At 45.9% G+C, this 21958-nt stretch overlaps 1 protein-coding gene across 2 annotated transcripts in view; it reads right to left on the bottom strand.

Annotated features, from left to right (window-relative positions):
• DOCK1 (dedicator of cytokinesis 1) overlaps positions 1 to 21958 on the bottom strand; it is a 491675-nt gene that overhangs the window by 404032 nt on the left and 65685 nt on the right. The window contains exons 4-12 of one of the 2 annotated variants that reach the window (XM_044240731.1): positions 21189 to 21244; positions 17233 to 17329; positions 14734 to 14882; positions 11149 to 11284; positions 10091 to 10248; positions 8555 to 8636; positions 8008 to 8143; positions 4577 to 4649; positions 1271 to 1413 (exon numbers count right to left, since the gene is read on the bottom strand). In XM_044240731.1, coding sequence (XP_044096666.1) covers positions 1271 to 1413; positions 4577 to 4649; positions 8008 to 8143; positions 8555 to 8636; positions 10091 to 10248; positions 11149 to 11284; positions 14734 to 14882; positions 17233 to 17329; positions 21189 to 21244 — 1030 coding nt within the window. The remainder of the gene's footprint in view (positions 1 to 1270; positions 1414 to 4576; positions 4650 to 8007; positions 8144 to 8554; positions 8637 to 10090; positions 10249 to 11148; positions 11285 to 14733; positions 14883 to 17232; positions 17330 to 21188; positions 21245 to 21958) is intronic. The other variant, XM_044240732.1, reaches the window with a different exon arrangement.

Below are 21958 nucleotides of genomic sequence, written 5' to 3'. Positions count from 1 at the left end.
GGAGAGGGGAGGGCTGGAGAAGACTCAGGAAGGCAAATTACTTGCTTCCAAGTCTCATCAACTCTGGACTCTTTGCAAACATGTCATTGTGTCCCACTCAGCCTTCCTCCACTCATCCAGGGATTGGCTCTCAGCTATGCTCACAAGCGGGACCAGCAAGAAAACCTCCATACATTGTACATCCATTGTCCATGTAGATCATGACCCAACACTGCCCATATACCACCACCACCCCCCTCGTTCTCATCATTAACGTCATCATCATCATCACCATCCTCATCACCAACATCATCACCACCACGAGCACCATGACCAAAATCATCACTATCATCATCACCAACAATATCACAACCATCCTCAACACCAATATCATCAGAACCACGAGCACCATCGCCAACATCATCACTATCACAATCACCAACAATATCACAACCATCCTCAATACCAGCATCATCAGAACCACGAGCACCATGACCACCATCATCACTATCATCACCACCACCATCATATCATCACCATCCTCATCACCAACATCATCACCACCATGAGCACCATCGCCAACATCATCACTATCATCACCATCACCACCATCTTCATGACCATCCTCAACACCAACATCATCAGAACCATCAGTACCATGATCAACGTCATCACTAACATCACCATTACCACCACCATCATCACAATCCTCATCACCAACATCATCAGAACCACGAGCACCATCACCACCATCATCACCATCACCACCATCTTCATCACCATCTTCATCACCATCTTCATCACCGTCATCAGAACCACGAGCACCATCACCACCGCTATCATCACCATCACCACCATCTTCATCACCATCCTCATCACCAACATCATCAGAACCACGAGCACCATCACCACCATCATCGCTATCATCACCATCACCACCATCTTCATCACCATCCTCATCACCAACGTCATCAGAACCACGAGCACCATCACCACCATCATCGCTATCATCACCATCACCACCATCTTCATCACCATCTTCATCACCATCATCAGAACCATGAGCACCATTGCCAACATCATCACTATCATCACCATCACCACCACCATCATCACCAATCACATCACCAACATCATCACCACCAGGAGCACCATCACCACCATCAGCAGCGGCATCTTCATCATCATCACCACCATCACGATCATCAAATTAAAATGCAAACCATACAGCATTATCCCAAGTTCATGTAATAAGTGAACATTTGTAGCAATAAAACAACAGAATACATACCCTGGCCCTTGTGGTTGACTTCTTTGGCAGCAATGACTTTGTTTATAACAGTCTGAAGGAAGTCATTCTCCCCTGCCACCCTGGGTGAAAAACGGGATGACATGTTCAGCGGCTTGTGTCGAATGGCGTCGTCCAACGCGAGCCTGGAGGGCACGGGACGACCAAGACCACAGGAGACAAAGGGGCACAGAGACCCAGAGGTCACGGTAACAAGGGAACACAAGAGATCATCGTCACCGAATGCGAGAGAGTCATCATGAATCAACGCACGACAAAGGACAGGATAGGTGACAAGAGAGACAGGGAAGAGCATTGATCAGGAAAATGCTGAACCACACAAGAGAAGTAAAGCAAACGAGGTCGACCCTATCCCCAGACATAAACATGCACCAAGCCTCCACTCCATTTCTACCAGATAATAAAAAAGGGCACTTATCTGAAAATAACGTGGTTGGACAACATTTAATTGCAAGGAATGTTTAGATCTGTTTCTTCAATTTCAGTAATTCCTGACTATGGCATAGGTCAAGGGGCAGGTGGTGCAAAGGGAAAAGCAAAATCAAGACCAAAAAAAAAAAAGATCCCTACAACTTAATTGCTTGGGGAACTTGGGTGACGACCAACCACTCTGCTCCATTGACCTGTGTTACCCAATGTGGCCTCCGATAATTAAGTGTGAGAAGAATGGCACTTTCTGGAGCTGTGAGCTAGGAGAACATAAGTCTTTGGAGAACATAAGTACCCTGTCTGAAATGTCAAACTGTGACCCAATTATGAATGTAAATCATCAACATTTGGCGGTCCCGTGGACCATGAGTTGTTCATAGAAGCTACACTAAAACCAACAGGTAAGTACAAACAGGCACCACGTGCAAAGAGAAATACCACGTAGCACAGCAAACAGAGCATGCAATGAGACCAAGAAAATGGACATCAAGTGCCTAACACTTAAAATCATTTCCAGAACCAAGGCCAAGTGTTATTTATCATGTGAGCCCACATTACTCAAGAGAGCTGAGGACTGCTTTCATTTACTTCACCAAGTTAAAAAAGACAGAAAGAAAAAGATATGCACTGTGTTTCCTTCCCTAAAACTTATCCTGTGATATAATAAATCAGTTTTAATGGAGCAAAAAACGGTTTCATTAGCATGGCATTTCCCAAAGAACTGGTTTCATTGCTTATTTTGCTATTAAAATCATGCTGCTCTTTTGTTTCAAGTACTGGAAATATTAATCTGTGTATTAGTCTTCTTTTAATGGAGCAAGGAGTCACAAATTACAGTAAGAGTTGAACGTGTAACAGTATTTTTTAAGATGGGTGTTTGCCATAAGACAGAAAAAGATGGCGGCAATATGCTAGCTCAGATGGCTCCTAACATGTCCCACTGAAATTTAAACTAGGGAATCTAAAACTAATAACTCTCCGAACTTTTCAAACAATAACCCACGGTTCCTTTTTTTTCCTTGACTTTTCCCAGAAGATACTAGCAGGCAACAGGTAATTTCAACTCAGTGGTACATCAGGGCATCAGGAAACTCTGAGGTCTAATAGATAAAACAGCATTCAAATCAGCACTGGGCTACATTATTTCTCAAGGGCAAAAAAAGCAACTTAATATTATCATTTTTTAAGGGTATATTTTATTTATTACCTCAATATCTGCCCATGTTCAAAGATGATGTTTCCCTTGTTTATTGAGGAAACTTCCAGATCGTGCAGAACTGGTAACTATCCTTGTAACTATCTTCACTGGGTGTATTACAAGGAAGTACTACCCAACAGGATGTTCTGCAATGATGGGAATGCTCTAGATCCGTAATGATAAATACGGTAGCCACCAACTACCTGTGGTACTGAACACTTTAAATGGGACTAGTGTAAATGAAGAGCTAAGTATTTACTTTTATTCAATCTTCACTAATTTAAATAGCCACATGTAGCTCATGATTACCATACCGGACAGAAGGGTACCATATTGGGCTGAAGAGCAACTCTAACAGAATAAAGCCACAAAACACCTGTGTCTCCAGTTCTGTGTAGTGAGACACCCATTTCAAGCTCGCTAATGCAGCGTTTTCAGTTAGTCTCATGTTGGGAAGATCACAAAAATTTCCACTGAGCAGATAGTGGAATTTCCTAGACTAGACTAGAATTTCCTTTTGACTAGACCACCTGCCAGCGAAGAAAACCACTCTAATCCCATCTTAAACACGTGGTTCTCCAGCCTGGGGCTGAGTGCGGGGATCCCTCATGCAAGAATGGGCGGTACAAAGGGAAGCCTAGCTCACAGCTCCAGCCTGCCTTACCCCCAGGGAGACTCGCTCAGCCACACGCTGGGTATCACCAGCCTCCAAGCCTCCTCGGCCAGCACCTGAACACAAGGGACAGGTCCTAAAATAAAATTTTTTCCAAGCATGGAACCACTTAAGTAAAAGCAGAAATGAGAAGAGGCAGAAGGCGGAGCACTCTAAACAGGTCATGCCAACACGCCTTATGGTCTCCTCTTCTAAGACTTCCCACCCCCAGGAGGAAACTGTCTCTTCTGATGATCTTAAACCACTCTAAACCCCTTCCTCTCCATGGCGTCTGAGATGGAGAAGTGCCCAGTGAAATGGCTGCGGACTGTTACATAGGTACTCTCTCACCTTACTCTGCAAGGAAATAACCGATTCTTTCGACCATTTCCATGGGATCTACCTTCCCATCAGAAAATCAATTTAACAAATCTCCTCTAAATGTTTTCCAAGCTTCCCGCACCTCTCCACACGCTCAGCTTCCGAACTAGATAAACCCTAAAAGTGGCGAGCACAGACCCAGTCCACTCGAAGCCACCAGAGACAGAAAATCAGCAGCATGATTATTTGCTTCCAGCATTCTTTCTCGCCTTACAAAACAATTCATAATTATTTTGTTCAGTTTTCTATTTTAAATGGAGCCACCTCCCATGATGAATTTGAATGTACTGTATTTTGAGTACGTGAATAGCTACTAGAAAACATCCATGATGCAGAGAAACACGCATGCTCACAGAAGGGTATTTCTGCGTGTCCCATGTAATATAAGGTGACTCCCCTGAAACACACAGAAAACGTCTCCATGCAAGACCATTAAGCAACTGTAACCCAAGATTCTTGGGGCTACAAAATGCCATGCATGACAGCAGTGATTCCACAAATTCTTCATTATTAGAAAAGAAGCAATCTCTATTGGTGCTGAATTTATAAACTAATTTCCAAGAGAATTACTACAAACACATGTTCTCCATGTTCTATCTCGTCGATGCTCTGACGGCTCCATACTTACGGCTGAAAGGGAATGAAGTGCTGCTTGTCTTCGTCGTCTACTTTCCCATTTATGATATCTGTTACATCCATCACTGGGGACAAGAAAAGAACATTGTTTTGTGTAAGTGCTATAATCAGAGAAAACAAACAAAAAGGAACAGCAGATTGTCTTCTGACCAACAACAGCATAAACCGTGCAGCAGCAATGTTTTTTTTTTAAATAGCTGAGTTTACAGCACTTCCATGTTCAAAAGAGAAATGAAGTTATATGAAAATGCTGGCCCAATGGGGTTCAAACAGCAGAGTTCCACTTAGCACACTCCTTTGCCTGGGGGCGCCTGGGTGGCTCAGTCAGTTAAGCGTCTGACATTGGCTCAGGCCATGATCCCAGGGTCCTGCGATCGAGCCCCATGTCACACTCCCTGCTCAACTGGGAGCCTGTTTCTCCCTCTTCCTCTGCCTGCCTCTCCTCCACTTGTGCACTCTCTCTCTCTCTCTCTCTGACAAATAAAATCTTTTCTTTATTTTAAAATAATTTTAAAAATAAATCCATTCATTCATTCATTCATTCCTTTGCCTAGGATACAACAGACACTTTAGAGATGCACTGCCCAGCAGCACGTCCTATGATGAGATGTGCTGGAACCACAGGCATCTGAAATGTGGTGGTAGGACCAAATTTTTCCTTTGATTTCATTCTTCTACAAAACAACCGCCTATGGCCAGGGCCGACCACACTGGCTGGCCCAGCTCTGGGGCATCTGAAAGTTCTCGCATTGCCCCGAGTGACATCACAATAGTAAAGTCACTGCCACCCACCAACCCACTGCACGCCCCCATCTGTGGACACTCTTCCAAGAGGCACCAGACAAGCGATTCCTCACCATCACCTCCTGCACAACTGAGGAAATTCAGGCTTAAGGACACAATCGGATGACCTTGCCCCAAGTCAGAGAGCCAGAAAATCTCCGCTGGTCAAGCTCTGACCGACACAGCCAGAGACCCCAAGAACAGTCCTGGACAGTCGCGTTCTCTCTACTCGATCACAACCCCTGACCCCAGAGAGGTGGGCAGCAGGCCTGCTTCTCTCTTCATGGTGCCTTCCTTGGTGTCCACAGCCATAAACTTCAAATATGGAAAATTTCCATTTCTACCACCCGACCCCCAGAAATGGGGAGGGCTCTAGAGGACCAGAAGAGGGGCAATGCCCACTCCTAGCTGGTCCAGTGGCGCCCAGGGAGCCCCTGGGTATGCTCCCAGGCAGAACGCAGCCCCACATCCTCTGCTATACCAGTGTTCCTCCCAGAGCAAAGAGCCTATGCGCGTGCTGAGAGATGCAGGTCGCAGAAGCACACACGAACTGGAACATCCGGTTGCGGCTGCTCGGCAGTGTGTGGCCTGGACCGTAGTCTCCGCCTCCCAGAAGATGCTCCCAGCTTGAAGCCTTCTTAGAGGCAAGCCATCGGCTCTAGGTGCACCTACCGTTGGATGCTCCCGTGCCCAAGACCACACTTCTAGCAGCAGCCTGGAACTCTGGGCCACGACACGAGGAGTCTGAGCCTCGGACACCACCTGCTGCCCATAAGCCACGGTGGACAGCCTGCCTGTGTCTGCACACCTCTCCCCCCCATCGCAGAGCTGATCCCGCCAGCTGAGTGTGTCCCCTGGTCAAACACACCCAGTGTCTGCCTTGGGAACACATCAGGAACCCAGCCAAGTCTCACAGGAAGGCAGCGAGGAAGCAAGGATGGTGACTCGCATCCAGGCAGGAGAAGGCAGCCTTCATCCCCTATGTCCTGGAAGGGACCGCCCTCCCAGCAGCTCCCAGGACCCCCTCCCAAGCCCAGAGGTGAAGGCCGTGACAATATGGACAGATTTCGTGGGGTGTCTCCCTCACGGCCACTTGCAGCATGCTGGCCCGCGCCACGAAAGTTCTTGCTCTGGCTGGGAGTCCGGCACAAGCCCAGCTACACGGAATTCTGAATAACATATGTCTTAACGATGCTTTTTGCTTTCTTGTAATTTTTTTTTTTTAAATATTTATTTATTTATTTATTTATTTGAGAGATAGACAGTGAGAGAGAGCATGAGCAAGGAGAAGGTCAGAGAGCGAAGCAGACTCCCCATGGAGCTGGGAGCCTGATGTGGGACTCGATCCCGGGACTCCGGGATCATGACCTGAGCCGAAGGCAGTCGTCCAACCAACTGAGCCACCCAGGCGTCCCAGCTTTCTTGTAATTTTTATATCCCTGCTGTTGCACCATATTAAGAGAGAAATGTGACATGATATTTTCATAGAAGGCTTCCAGAGAACCATGGGCTTAAAGGTCCACGACATGTTCATCTGGGCTCTGTTGACATAAACACGCAGAAGTTATCCTGGATAAAACCTCAATAAGTTCCTATATGGGAATGGGAATTGCACCAGAATGGGCAGAAGCTGATTACCAAAAAGGTGACCCACCTTCTGAGGTGGGGAGAGAACAGCCAGTGGGAGAACATCCTGAGTAGGTCATAGGTGCTCACGACTTCAGGACGGCCCCACCGGCATGCTCAGCGCCGCAGGCGACACAAGGAGGAAAGAGTGTGATGGCAGCAGCCTGCTGTCTGCTGTCTACTTCAAGATAACTGTGTCCTCCTCACGGCAGGGCCCATAATGGCTCACAGGTGATGCTGGTTAAAGCAGCAATTCTAATTTAACTAGCAGGCTGTGGGGGCTGGGCAAGAATATATTTTTCAGTAGTTCTCCAAACCGTTCTCAGGTACAGTTAGCATCAAGAATCACTGCATTCAAGTATCTATCTTTCACACCAAAAACATGTAGCTTTCTTCACCCTCCCCCAGCAAGCTGGGGATACCTCACCTTCCTCCAGCAGAATGAGGGCACCTTCACCTTCCCCCAAGCAGACCGGGGACACTCTCACCATCCCCCCAGCAGACCGGGGGGACACCTTCACCTTCCCCCAGCAGATGTGACTAATCTCTCCCTTTCCTTGAGCTGTTACCAAAATAACAGAACACAAGCATGGAGGCCAGACAACACCTATTTCAAGATAACCATGTCCTCCTCACGATCTGTTCTCCTTCTACCTCTTCATCACTTTGACTATGCAGTGCAAATTCCCTCCTAAATCAATCGATCACCAAGTCCAGAAACTCTGAAAGCATCCAGTGGCTGGCTTTCCTCCAGGCTGAGAATGTGGGTCAGGGTCTCCCTCAGGAGATGGGATCTGCTTGAAAACCAAATATATGATTTACATCTGAAACTTGCACACTGAAGCCTCCTGAGCTGCACACCCACAGAAACCACAAAGAAAAGAAGACTTTTTTCTTCTAACAGAAAAGCTGATAAATCAGAGCAGCCTGCTGTCCAGCATTCAGCTGCAGCAGCCGACTCACAGTGCAAGTGAAGATCCTGAAACTCTCAGGGAAAGGAGAGGGGGGCATTACCGGCCACTCCGAAAGGCCGCCGCAAGCCTGAGGTCAGTTTCCTGGTGTTGTTGTCCCTCAGCTCCATGCGACCCACTCGAACGATTTGACAAACAAAACTGATTTTGTCCCTTTTCAGGTCTTTGCTTCCGAGGTCCTAGAAATATTAATTTCCATAAATTATTTTAGAGAACCATTACACAGTACAGGTTCAATTGAAACAGACAGTAAAAAGATGGATTGAGATGCTCTTCTCAGACCACTTTTTAGCATCTTAATAAGTTATTCACATAACAAAAAGGAACTGAGTAACAATAGTCGATTAATGTTAAGCAAACTTCAGATACAAGTTTAAGAGAGTGCTGGGGTAGATCTCTGCCACGGGGATTCACAGGGAAGCTAGAGACCCAGAACAGCTCTGGGAAGGCATTTTGTCATTACTGAATTCCCATGGATTGCAGGCATCCCAAGGACCCATGCTCCAGCAGGGAGGAAGACAGAAGGAGGTCGTTAAAAATAATCATTAGGATGGTGGAGGATGCAAATGAACTGCTTTGGGTGTACTTACAGTAAAGACAGCTCGCAAATTATGTAATCTGTCTATATCTTTAGGCAATCCTGAACTGGACCAGCGAACCAGGTAGTTTTCACTTGAAAACAAAAGAAATAAAAGCGAATTCATTTTCCAAATACAACACGGCACTAAACAGACACCCACACTGATTTATGATTACCATCACGGAGGTCCACGATGCAGGAGACTGCATGAGCTCAGAAATGTCAGCCATGCCACACAGAGCGGCTCTTCCATTAACATGTAAGTCATCTCTCACACACGGTAGCAGTCGCGAAGGGTCAGTACAAAACCCTTGAGGGGTTGTCATTTGGGATGTCTAGGGTTACAACTGCAGTGGAACTATTTGCAAATGTCATTTCAAAGCTCATTATTTTAAGAGCATTACTGGTTTATTTAGACTGATTATAATCCAAAATTCAGCATTCATTCATTTACAGCATAAAAAAACACCGCACGACTAGTTCCTATATAGCCTATAACAACTACGCTAAATACACAAATCGAATCTGAATAAGAAATGAAGTCCATATCAGAAATGAGGATGAAATTCATCCATTTATTCTGTTTTCTGCCACATACTAACTCTTTAATTTTTGAATAATACAGGGGTGCCTGGGTGACTTGTTGGTTAAGCACCCGACTCTTGATTTTGGCTTAGGTCAAGATCTCAAGGTCATGAGATCAAGCCCTGTATCAGGCTACGCCCTAAGAGTGGAGGCTGCTTAAGATTCATTCTCTCTCTCTCTCTCTCTTTCTCTCTTCCCTTCCCCACCCTCACATGCATGTGCACGCTTTCTCTCTTTAAAAAAATGTGAATACTATAAACGAAGAAGTTTCAGTTTTAAAGGCATACACATACACACGTCACACATAATCTAAACCGTAATTTTTCCATATGGACAAAGTGAAAGTTATACTGAGAGACAAAAGCAAGAACTAGAAAAAGAGACCATATTACAAATGACAGGAACAGCAGAGACGAGATTTATAATATTTACATTTATACTATTTTGTTCAACAAATTGTTCACCATATATTAAGTGAGAGCACTGTAGCAGGCCCTGGTCAAGATGCTACTTTCCAGCCAATCGTGTTGCAGAAATAACAACAGGCCAAAGGTCCAAAAATAAAACTTACAAAAAACTAAAAGCTTAAAAGATTAAGACAAGAATGATACTCCTTTGGGGGAGAAGGGGCGGTCTGGAAACATAAAACCCTATAAGGACAATGCAGGAAGCAATCAGTTCAATCTTCAGTTGCCAGGTCCCTGAAATATCACAAGACCAAACTACATCCCAATACCCACATGCGTGCAGGGAAGAAGAGAGGGGAAGCTGGCCCAGAGCCCAAGCCCTGCCATTACGCAGTCCCAAAACAGCACCGGCTTCAGCTGCTGGGGGAAGCCCGGCCAGCGGACGAGCCCCCTGCTATCTTTGAGAGCAACAAGTAGGGCGGTTCCAGTGCCGTTCTCCTAACACGAACCCACTAACCAGACAGGAAAGCCTGCGGCAGGGACGCGTCACTGACCTGATGAATTTGGACTCCACAGGGTCATAAAGAGACATGAGCACCTCGGCATCTTCCCCGATTTTACAAACCACATTTTTGAGGTTGACAAACAAGGCCAGAGAAGGGGTGGCAGCAAACTTCGCTTGTCTGTTAATATCTACGTTCTGCTTTTGGGACTAAGTAGAAATAAAACAGAAAGTGGAAATTAGCAATACCCTCGCTTTCTTTATTCTCCCTCACTTTCTTTACCATTAACCCTCGCTTTATTTTCGATAGAAGAAGAAATTATGTGCAACCGGTTGGCATAACACAGCAAAGCCACAAGTCACTTCCTCGCCCCACTTCAAGTTCTCAACACATACACACACCCAGAGGAAAAGTAATTACACCCTCTGCAAAGGCCACAATCCCATCCGAGTTTGTCCTGAGTCCTGTCCTCAGGTACTCGAGGGTCTCCTCAATCAATCACAATGACGTCTGCAAGCATACTTGCTTAATTTTCGTTTCTGCATTCGGCTAAATCCTCCGAGGACATTTCTGTCTTATTCACTGTTAATGTCCTCAGGAGGAGGCACACAGCAGGTGCTCAATGAAGACTCGCTGAATGAATGGCTGACTCAATCAGCTGATTTCTGAATAGCTGCTAGAGAGAAGATCCCTTGACAGACCAGAGAGGATGAAGAAGATCAGTGAGACATGTGCTCCCTGACCTCATCGAGCTTAGAGTATGTCACTCCGTGGGCTCCTACCAAAGAGGAAATGCAGAATCAAGTCCTGTTTCCCACGGTATGAGAACACGAAGTCAATGTCATTAAGACCCTGCCTCCTGAGACAGAGCAAGTGCTGTACAACCCTCCCCCCACCAAAGGATGAAACTCTTTCCGGTCGTCAGCAGCATGTTTTGACCTGGGTTCCTTTCCATTCGTCACTGCATGAAGTGTGCGGTTCAGTTGTGCTTCTGGGGGATTTTCTAGTGCAAATTCTGGGCTTCACTGGTGTTTTATTAGTGCTGAAAGCAGTTACGGAGGAAAGGTACTCCAAACGTAAACGGGCACATTTTGGAGAACAGAACTTACCTTTTCTTCCTGCAATCTTTCCTCCACTTGTTTAGAAGCTATTTCGTGAGCTCTAAAGAGACTAATCGTGCTAGTTAGTTCTGGATCCAAAATGTTCCCGTCTTCATCTCTCACCACCAAGTCCAGGTCGAGAATTCTACAACAAGAAGCATCCAGAACTTCATGGACACAAACCAAGGGCTTCGAAGTGTGGGTTACTAAGTACTACGTAAACAGCGTGGACAGTTTGAAGCATACACCTGCTGTGTATATTCGGGGGAGCGGTGGGATATATAGCATGTACAGACGGAGTGTTATATGTATGTAGTCATTCCTCATATATATGTATATATGCAATGATATACAAACCCACATGCCCCAATACTTAAAACTGGTTGTTGTGACTGTCCCACCATCACTAAGCTGGGGAGAAGAGGGAGGAAGAGCTGGAGCAGAGTATATTCTATTCTGGTCAGTTTTATCACACAGCTTTCCTTGTACGTACAGCCAGTTCTAATCCCCAAATAATCCCACCAGAAGATCCTCGGTAAAGACATTCTATTATGTTTCAACACCAAACATGTGGAAGTTACCCACAATAACATTAAGCAACTTTCTGGCCAGATGGCTAGATGTAGTAGCCAACTTAAAACACGAGCAGCATCTGTCTAATAAGTCTGTCCATCTATATCTGGAAATGTCTTTTGGGCAACATTCTGTTCCCCAAATCCAAGAAAACTGTTAGGTGATTTTTAGCACAGTTTTCATTTAAAGAATAAACAAAGACCATTATGTAAAGAAACAAACCAGGAGCTGTGCTATGTGATGTGTTATGGTTTTCTTTTTAATAAGATATGAGGCTCTTAACCACAGATGCCTTATACTTTGCCTTTGGGATTTTCTTCCTGTGATTAACAAGTCTATAGAAGCAGGAACTTTTCGGGGTTTTTTTAAGCATACAGCAATGTAAAGAGTCTGCTGAAGGAAAGATAAATTTCAATTAAGTAACACCTTTAACAGTTACAGTTTTAGGAGGGAAGTTGACTTGATAATAATGACTCCAACCAGAAAAATTCATCTCTGACCTCTCTTCTCTGAAAGCCACACATCTTAACACTGGATAGGAATCTGGTACCATGTCAGGCAGGATCATTCTGCTAGATATGCTGGGCCACTGCACCATTTGGAAGGCCATCACAAAGACCTTGTTTTTCCCTGTAAATATCTACTGAGTAAATCCACTGATGGTGAAGCAGAACCAACTGGGCCTGTCAGCAACAAGAGGGTAAACAGGCTTTTAAATAAAGAGTCAGAGGCTTTTTGCTCTGCATGAAAACAGCCTCAGTAGTTGCAGTGATTGTGGGGTGCCTCAAGAGGAAGAGAAAAACATTTTAAAAAAAGAAAAAAATAAATTTGGGCTCTCATCAGTTGTGTCTGCAACATGTTCCACTAACGAGGAAAAGCCCCTCTCCCAAATATCACAGCTCATCCAAACCATAAACCTGCCCCTGGGAGGAGTCAGTGCTGGTATGGGTAGGGTCAATGCTAATGAGAGGGGGAGAGAATCCTTTTCTGCATGGGCGGAGCCAGTGCCGGTGTAGGCAGGATCAATGCTGGTATGGGTGGAGTCAATGCTAATGAGGTAGGGAGAGAATCCTTTCCTGTATGGGCGGAGCCAGTGCTGGCCTAGGACTACCGACAAAGCACCTGGCTTTAGGAGGAGGGGCCACAGAGAAACAGGCTCCCTAAGGAGCAGAGAGGCCCAGGCTATGTACCAGCCTGCTGCATACATCTTGCCATGTGCTCCTCCTCCTCACTCCTGCCATGACAGGTGGTCAGATCCATTTCACAGAAGCAGAAACCTAAGCTCAGGGAACCATCTAGAAGAACCCAGAGCCTGGATTCTGAGCCAGAACACACTCATGGCCACGTCTAGGATCCTTCCAGAATGCCACATGGAAAATGGTACAGGAAGTGGCCTGTCAGGGTCTTCTTCATGCCAATCATTCTGTGTATTTTGCAGCAACCGGTGCTCACATGGCTCTGATTCACGGTGAACTTCTACTATCACGGTAGAACTTAACAGAGCAAGAGGTCAAAAACAGTCCTAAATAAGGACTGTATTTCAGATCCAAGTAGTAAATCGTGTTTTGAAACACTTCCTTTCTTAACTAGATTGTTCCATGACATGATGTACTTTGGTTCCTCCCACAGCCAAATTAAGCAGGTGGTTTCTGAACATAAGTTTAAAAATACAATTTTCCAACAGAAAACAGAATCAAAGCTCCAAAAGTTTGTTGTTGTTCTTCGTCATTTTCTTGTTTAAGCAGGTCCTCATGAAATGGTTTTCCCTGCAACAATATCTAATATCCTACACACAGATTTAGTGGGGCAAGGGGGTAGGGGGGAAACACCTTCTCCTGTAGGTCTTTTAATCCAAATACTACATCTAAGTAATAACTTCTCACACTTGAAAGGATGAAGTACTAGAAAACAACATTATGTTATAATTCTGATTTTACAGAGAGGTTCTTTAGTTTACCCAGGGCAACTTTCAGGTAAACAGCTGGGGGCAAACTTCTCCCATTCTCTGAGCACACAGTCCTAATATGTAAAATGAGAGGTTCTGACTCTCCCAGAAGTTCCCCAATCTGCAATCCAGCATGGTCCAACCCTATTTTTAAAAACTGCGATTTCCAGCCAGCATCCCACATCTTAGAAATCAGAATCTTCAGGAGTAGGTCCCACAATTTTATATTTTGAAAGCTCGGAGGAGTGATTCTGATACAGACCAGCATCTGGGCATCCTATGACCAGATCATTTTTAAATGCCTCTTGCAGCTCTGACATTATAGGAATAACTAGAGAGTTATCCCGTGGGAAAGGGCAGGGCCTCACTCAGATCACAGACTTGGCAGAATCGGAATGAGGCAGCTCGATCCAGCTCAGCATCAGGAAGGCTTGCGAACGCTGGCATGCCCAGTGAGCGCTGTGGAGAAGGGAGTGCACCACTGCTGAAGGCATTCAAGCAGAGCTGAGTGGAGGCCCACTGTAGACAGGAACTTTTGCAAAAAACATCCTTACAGAAAGCACAATTGGTTGTTGTTTATCTGAGATTCAGATTTTGCTGGCTGTATCTGGGTTTGCCAAACCTCGAGCCCCTGGCTCGGTGTTAAGTTTCAAGGTGACCTCTGAGGTCCCTTCCAACTCTTAGAACTTAGGGTTCCACAAAGCAACCCAGTGCTTCTTATTGCACAAAGTATCCCTACGTCTGAACTCCAAGTCAAGAACTGTGAGCAGAAAACAAAAGAAGTCCCTTGTCAGGGAAAATCCCAGCAGGGCCACCTATGGAAGAGTGAAAACGACAGGCCACCCCAGCCCCAGCTTCTCGCAGATCACTACAGGTTTCGACAATGTCTCTGAAAACTCCTGATTTTTAGAATCCAACAGAAAATAACCCATCCTTTCAAAAATGAAAACTACGCCCTTATTGTGATGTCAGAAATTTTTTTTGTGATGAAATAGGATTTCAGCCTCCTCAAGGCTTACGGTAATGTTATTAGATTGGATAATTTAAGCATGAAATCATCTTTCAAATAAACAAACCTGTTTCCATAATCAATTTTGGCAGTGACCTTCTTCTTCAGTTCTTTGAGCTCATCCTGCGGCAGAGTTCCAGAAAGAATCTGCGACCGCCACTCAATGAGGTCGTAGATCATGTGCCGCACACTTCGGAACATCTCCCTGTTGTCTTGCTGCAGGGGGGACAAAAGCCGTGCGTGAAGCTCTTGGTAGAAACAAGCACTGCGGATGGTTTTCCAAATGCACGTGCAGCACAGGCTTTGCGTGATGGGATTCAGTCAATGTCAAAAGCATGAAACAGGAACACATGGTATGGAGCCTGCTTCCCATCAGGCACTCACAGATCAAAAGGAAAAGAAGTCATACACAATCCTCCATATTCCAGCCAGTGTTCTGAGTCTGTGCCCCTGAATCGAGAAGTTAACCAGAGCAAGATCTCGACATGGAGCTGCACACTGAGCCCATGAACTAGTCTAGAAGTCCACGGCCCGAAGATCGGCTACCCGGGAAGTCCCACATATTCAGTGTGAGCCTGAAGATCTTGCCATGGAGTCTTCAATATTTGAAGACTGCGCCCTGTGCCACGCTCAGCACACCAAGCAACTGACCACCTGGGCCTGGCATCAGGCGAGTTAGAGGGAACAGCATCACATGGAACCACATGCACCGGGGTTTGCTCAGTGCACACAGAGCGGTTCTGCAAGGAGTAAAACCTTCATCTACCAGCTCCTGGGGCATTTACATCAAAAGGAAAACACAAATTCACATTTTTATCACTTTCTACATATTTTGAAGGCGTTGATGGTACCAAAAAAAAAAAAAAAAGGGGAACAGTTTTGCAACAGCCAAGAGAGCAGAGCAGAATTCATCGAGGAAATTGGGGACTGCCCCACCTCCTAAAAGAAGCCAGTGGATCCTTCCACAAAAAGAAATCTAGGAAACACTTAATTTGATAAAATTCTAAACAGGGTCCCTATAAATATTAAAATGAGGCCACCGCTACTTTTTAAAATAACTTCTGCTCTACATTTCTGAACCTCTCGTCCCACTATTTCTAGCATGTGACCTTCTTTTAGCAATTTCTATGATCCGCACCCCAGTAGATTATCCTGCACGCCACAAACTCCTCTTCCCAGCATTGTCCTAGTGTTCATTTCTTAAATAATAACTAAATGGCCAAAATTAATAGTTTATTCCACACTAGGTTTATCTCCTCTTAATAATTCATTTTTCCTAAAGCCTTGTCAAATCTCTAAACTCCATAATATTCTGCTAACTTGTTTACAACCACAGAGCACAGCAAAAAACCAATTCGTAGACAAGTACTATAAGGAATTTCTTCTAGTTTTGTACAAATCCAACAATGTAAGTCCACAAGAGGGAAACCCTCATTTCTAAAAAGGAAACCAAGGTAATGGCCGGGCATGCCTATCCTGGGTGGGAAGGCTAGAGCCTTGCCCACTAACGGATCACTCAGCATCAGCCCTGTTTGTTTTGCTGCCATATTTTTGTTTAAAAATTGCTAAGTTGAACATGAAAGACCGACTACAAAATTGCTCAGATTTACACAAAACATTCATGGCTAACTTTACGCTTTTCGGTTTTTGAGAACATTTGATGACCAATTACTGCAACTGCTTATTACTGTGCATTTACAAGAAACCACTGTATAATCAAAAACAACAAGCCTGCCCAGAGAGCAGCTGTGGGACTTTTGCAAGTTTTCTGTGTTCCCAAGAAATCGATGCACTGACTTCTCTCCAGAGCCCTTGCTTTGTGCTGACAACATTAGCATATGAGAAATCAACACTCTGAATAGAAATACAGGCTTAACAAAAGGTAATCTTCTGCAAATATGAATTTATGTGCAAAGAAATGCCCCGAGGGAATAAGAAATGGAAGATGTCAGAGTCTCAACCTCCCTGCGTTAATAAGGCTTCTCCCGTGACTGGGAGAACCGGACAGTCGTACGTGAAGCCAGAATGCACACAACTTCCCCACCTCTGTAACAGGCACGCTTAGGTCTGGAAGACTATGTAGTCTTACTCAAATGATAAGACACAAACAATGGCCAAAAATAAATAAATAAATAAACAGCGATTGTTCTCTACTGCATCCATAAATAAGCACCCATTACAGCTTAAAAGCAGATTTTAGTTTTCATGATCAAAATATAAACGCTGCAGGGTCATCACTGCAGCCTGCCTACTCCTGTCTTCCAAAGTGCTCGAGGAGCCAGTTTCCCGTTCTGCACCAGCAGGCGGAAATCCTTGGCCCTTCCCTGTACCGGTGCTTTGTCACAGTGAGCATGGCCACAGCCCAACGCAAAGCAGGTCCAAGAGGACAAACAGCCCCCCAGGGTGGCCAGAATAATGGGCTCTCTTCGCCCTGAGCATGACTCAGTTCCCAGAAGTTCTGCTTTTGAGGTTCCCAGGGAAAGGAAAAAAAATCCCATCGGTACAGCAAGGTCCAAAAAGAGCATTCTCTGTTTTTAAGCTTAGGTTCAACATCCCGTTTTCTCACCACATAGAGCTGCCTCCAGATGGTGGACCACTCCCGGAGTGTCGTGGTGACTTCCTGTATGAGCGGGAGCTCGCCCGGGGTGACCGTTTCATGCTGCCTAAGGGAAGAGGAGAGGACATTCACGCTCATGGCTGCAGTAGAGTCCTGCAAGTTGTACTGGTAAATCCCAAATCTAGTCCGCAGAATTAAATATTTAAGCAAATGGAGAGAAAATATACAAACAAGACTGTGTCCACACATATGAACACACACCTCTAAGAACAAAAGGGCCTATCTGTACACAGCCCAAGTGTGTTCACGCATTACCTACGTGTAAAGGCGTCCACCTCGCACGTCAAGGTAAGGCGGAGGCGGCAAATAATATCCCATTAGAAGTCTTGAGAGCACCAGGGTCTGAGAGCACATTCCTAATACGTGCACACATCTATCTTACAGACACCATCAATTACAGCCAGTCTGTGCCGCGTTAAGATGCAGGCTCGGGTTAAGATGATTTTTACATTTCCGGGGCGCCTGGGTGGCTCAGTGGGTTAAGCCGCTGCCTTCGGCTCAGGTCATGATCTCAGGGTCCTGGGATCGAGTCCCGCATCGGGCTCTCTGCTCAGCGGGGAGCCTGCTTCCCTCTCTCTCTCTCTCTGCCTGCCTCTCCATCTACTTGTAATTTCTCTCTGTCAAATAAATAAATAAAATCTTTAAAAAAAAAAAAAAAGATGATTTTTACATTTCCATCATGCATAAAACTCATTATATGATAATACATGAAGCAGTTACCCTTGGTGAAACACAGAGGAGGCCTCGGCTCTCCCCGGTGTCCGGAGGTGCGCCATCCGGTCCCAGCACTCGATTACCCTCTCCCTTTTCCCTGCACCCCGAAACAGCAACCCTGGACTTATTATTAACTTGCTATCTCTTTGTGCCTTGTTTTAAAAATCCTATCAGCCATTGTCTTCCCGTTGTCACAGGTCCTGGAAGGGAGGGCTCAGAATACTTGGGACTGAGCAAGAGACAGAAGGGAGGCTCAGGAAACGGGGCGTCCAGAACAGACCATACGCCAACCACATGCAGGGATTCTGAGCTAGCCCCCCCGCTCCTGCTCTGGCTACAGCCCACCCCGGTGAGCGGGAACCCCACTTGGGCTCACATCGGGGTTTAGGCCTGGAATGACCAGCTGATGGTGGAGACGCCCAAAGGCAGAGATACGGGAGTCCCTGAGAAAAGGCCAGGCTCTGTGGACAGGTGTGGCGGCCTGCGCCTCCTGGAGCAGCAGTGACGAGAGGTCCGAGGTGTATGGGACCCCACCCCACAAAACTACTTTCAGGAATTTCCCTCTGATGGGACGTCTTCAGTGTCTATCTCAGAAAGTGGCTGTTAGCACAGCCCTGCCAAGTCTGTCTCCGCTGTTCCCAGGAAGGATGCTGATGAAAATGTGGTTCACCACACTCTGCGATGCCATCCTTAGAAAGCCTCGGGGGGGCAGATTTCTCTTCTCTCACAGGATGAGCAGATGTGGCAATAACTGGGAAACTTCCGTCCTCCAGATCCTGAACTTCGTGCTGAGTCCACTGGGCTCTTACACTCACTCTCCAAAACTTGGAACTCCATCAGACGACCCTGTTTCCACCACACAGAGAAGGCCCCACTGCTCACACTGTGTCCTGGTCTCGGTTCTGGATCCTTCTCACTTTCTCCCTCTCTGTAGGTCTGGTCTGTCCCTGGAATGAATATGCCAACTGGCTCTTATGTATCAGACCTGGCTTCGCTATATTACCATCTTGTAAGCACCTCATTACCTGCAAGGGGTCAGCAGCGTACAAAGCCAACAGCGGCTGCCTCATAGCGTTGTTTGTAAGACCTAGAGAAAGAACATCACGTGGGGCGTGGAAGGATGGGCAGGACACAGCAGACGCTCAGCCAACGGGGGTGGCTCCTTAGTCACTTGGCTCTAAATGATCAAGCTAGGCATTAAGGGACAGTCAGGGCTGGAGGCCCCGATCTAAAAATCACCCACAGAGAGGAAACACAACAATATGGGCCATGTCAAACAGAGGGACAACACAGGGCTAGAAGAAGGACAAGGAGGTTCCCCTGGGAGTAGTGGGCAGTGGGGAAATAGGCTAGGAGGCAAGAGAAACAGGGCACGAAAGCATCAGGATAAACAAGGGGCTTCGGTGAAGGCGCTAGCCACCAGCGTCCCACACTGCAGGAAAGCACCAGAAGAGCAGCCCTGAGAAGATACTGGAAGCTCTGACAGGAAGAGACATTGATTGGTCAGCCATGGGAGCCTGGGAGAGAGAACAAATGGGAACAGCCTTGGTTATGGGAGAAAAGGTAGAGAATCAGTGGCAGCCAGCACGCGGGAAGGACGTGAGAGTCAAGGGGACACAGAAAGAAAAAAACCCGGCCAGAGAGATGGAGTAATGACCTTGGAGAGCAAGCAGGCAGGTTGGGGGTTTGGATGACAAAGCACCCTGCCCTGGAAAGGAGGAAGGACCATGGGGAGGGCAGGTCGAGGTCCACAGATCTCCGGCAGAAAAGAGGAGCGCTGAGACCACGTGTCAAGTCTGAAGGCAGGAGGGTCTTTACAAGGAGGGAGGCAGAAAGCAGCTGAGCGTGGGTGGGAGCAGCCAAGGAGAGGCAGGACCAGAGTAGCAGCGTGGGGAGAAAACACAGGGAGCCCCAAAGCATAGGCAGAGAAACTGTTTCTTAACTGCTTCTGTCCCCGGTGCACCGTTCAGTCACTCAACCTAGGGCATCTCCCACGAGCCCCAGGAATGGGAGGCAATGTGTCTGTCTATGTGGGTGTGACTCTCCTCACTGAGAATCAAAATTATCTCTCATTCACATTACTAGTACGCTTCGTATCACATTCTCTATGTGTTCTTTTGTATACTCACAGCGCTCTCTTATAAAAATTAATCACGGACAGGTGTAAAATACGTTCAATGCATACTTTGTTCCATTATTTCTACAACAAGAGTCAAAACTTTGCTTTTTAAAAAAAAAAAAAAACTTTGCTTTTTTTTTTTTCTTTCCCTTTAAAAGTCTGCACACAAAACATTTTATCGCTATAAAAAAATACCGTATTACGGGTCATCCCCATCTATGCCTCTAAGTTATTTTCTTCATTTTAATCACCCATCACGCAACTACAGAACCCCAGCAAGTCCTTTTCATATGTTAAAAGTACAGTGCTTGGAAAGGCAATTTTGTAATCAGCCGAAGAGATGTCATTATGCAGTAATCATATGATTAGTAATTTTATAATTTACATATTTAACTGAGGGTGAAGATGTAGAAGAGACAAAAAAGGAAAACATTTTAATGCTCCTTCTTCCAAGTTCACACCTGGCTATTCATTTGCCATCCCTGTCTAATGGGTTCTCATTCTATAAAAGTCCTTTTAATGATCTTATACATCAGTTTTATGACCTCCAAGAAACATACATCACAATTACACAAAATGTAAATTCACACACGTCCCAATTTACCAACTGTTGCTTCACCCTAAACTCCACTGGTGTCATAGCGTTCAAAGTTTTCCAGAAAAATGGACTCAGAGCTGGGGGGCTGGAGCCTCTACCCAGTGGGACTGCTTGCAGAGAAGCACAGAGCACTGGGCCAATGCTACCCAAAACCAGCTTAGGTCTGAGAAGCACGACTGCAGGTCCAGTGCAGACTTGAGACTTTTCAAAGGTCCAAAGCCATGTTGTACAGACATCTCTATCCCAACTCCCCTTTCTCTAGCCAGAGATCTCTCTGTACAACAGAGCCATGTTGTACAGATCTCTCATGTTGGGATCTCTATCCCAACTCCCCTTTCTCTAGCCAGAACTCCTGTCCCATCACGGTCACTCACACCCACATCCAACCCCCTAACAAGCCCTGCCATGTGGACCAGCAGCAAAGTCAAATACAATCACCATGTTTCTTCATTTCAACATTAAAACCAGACTCACCCTTTTCCTTCAACTATGGCTTCTTTAAGATGAATATATGAAGCAGGAAATATACCCTTTGGGGGGGAAAAAAACAGTAATTTCATTACCAACTTGAATACCAAGCGAAAATCAAAAACCACCCTGACAAGGTGAGGGTAGGGATGGCTGGATCGCTCTTAATTCTGCAAGGCGTACGGTAAGTCTCACATACAACACAGTGGGGCAAACAGGAAGTAGGAGCTCAACCTGCTCACGTTTCACGGAGACTACAGATGTCTCGGAAGAAAGCAGAAGCGATCCGGGTGCCAGGAAAAAAGTGCACAGGACTGGCCTGTGTCTTCCCCACTGGATGCACCTCAGGTGCAATGATGCCCTTGACTCAGGCAGCTCCAAAGCCAAAGGGTGCCTAAAACAATCTGATGATGGTCTCTGACAGTCCTTCTTTCCAGAAAAGCTAAAATGGCCATGGAAAGTTGATTTCCACAACTTATCATCACGTATGCATGAAGGACTATTTGCCTGACCCACAGATTCCTATCAACCTCCCAAAAGAGGGGCCATGTGAGAAAATACAGGAAATGGGCAAATTTCGCCCAATCCACACAACTACCAGACACCGGTTTCACAGCTCTCGGCATCCCCCAAAGGCAGCATGCATGGAGGCTGGGGCTTAGCAGCACAGTGCGCGAGGGAGAGTTTCTCAAGCGCAAGTTCGGTGTCGGGTGCGGACGGCAAAGTACTAGGGGCTTTAATCAAGACTTGCTGTCCTGCTTCCTAAGCAAAGAGCC

The sequence above is a fragment of the Neovison vison genome, chromosome 2 (genome assembly GCF_020171115.1).
Source record: "Neovison vison isolate M4711 chromosome 2, ASM_NN_V1, whole genome shotgun sequence".
In the NCBI taxonomy this organism is placed as follows: domain Eukaryota; kingdom Metazoa; phylum Chordata; class Mammalia; order Carnivora; family Mustelidae; genus Neogale; species Neogale vison.
The sequence above is the reverse complement of the archived record's forward strand: the minus strand, read 5'-3'. Positions and strand labels throughout refer to the sequence as shown.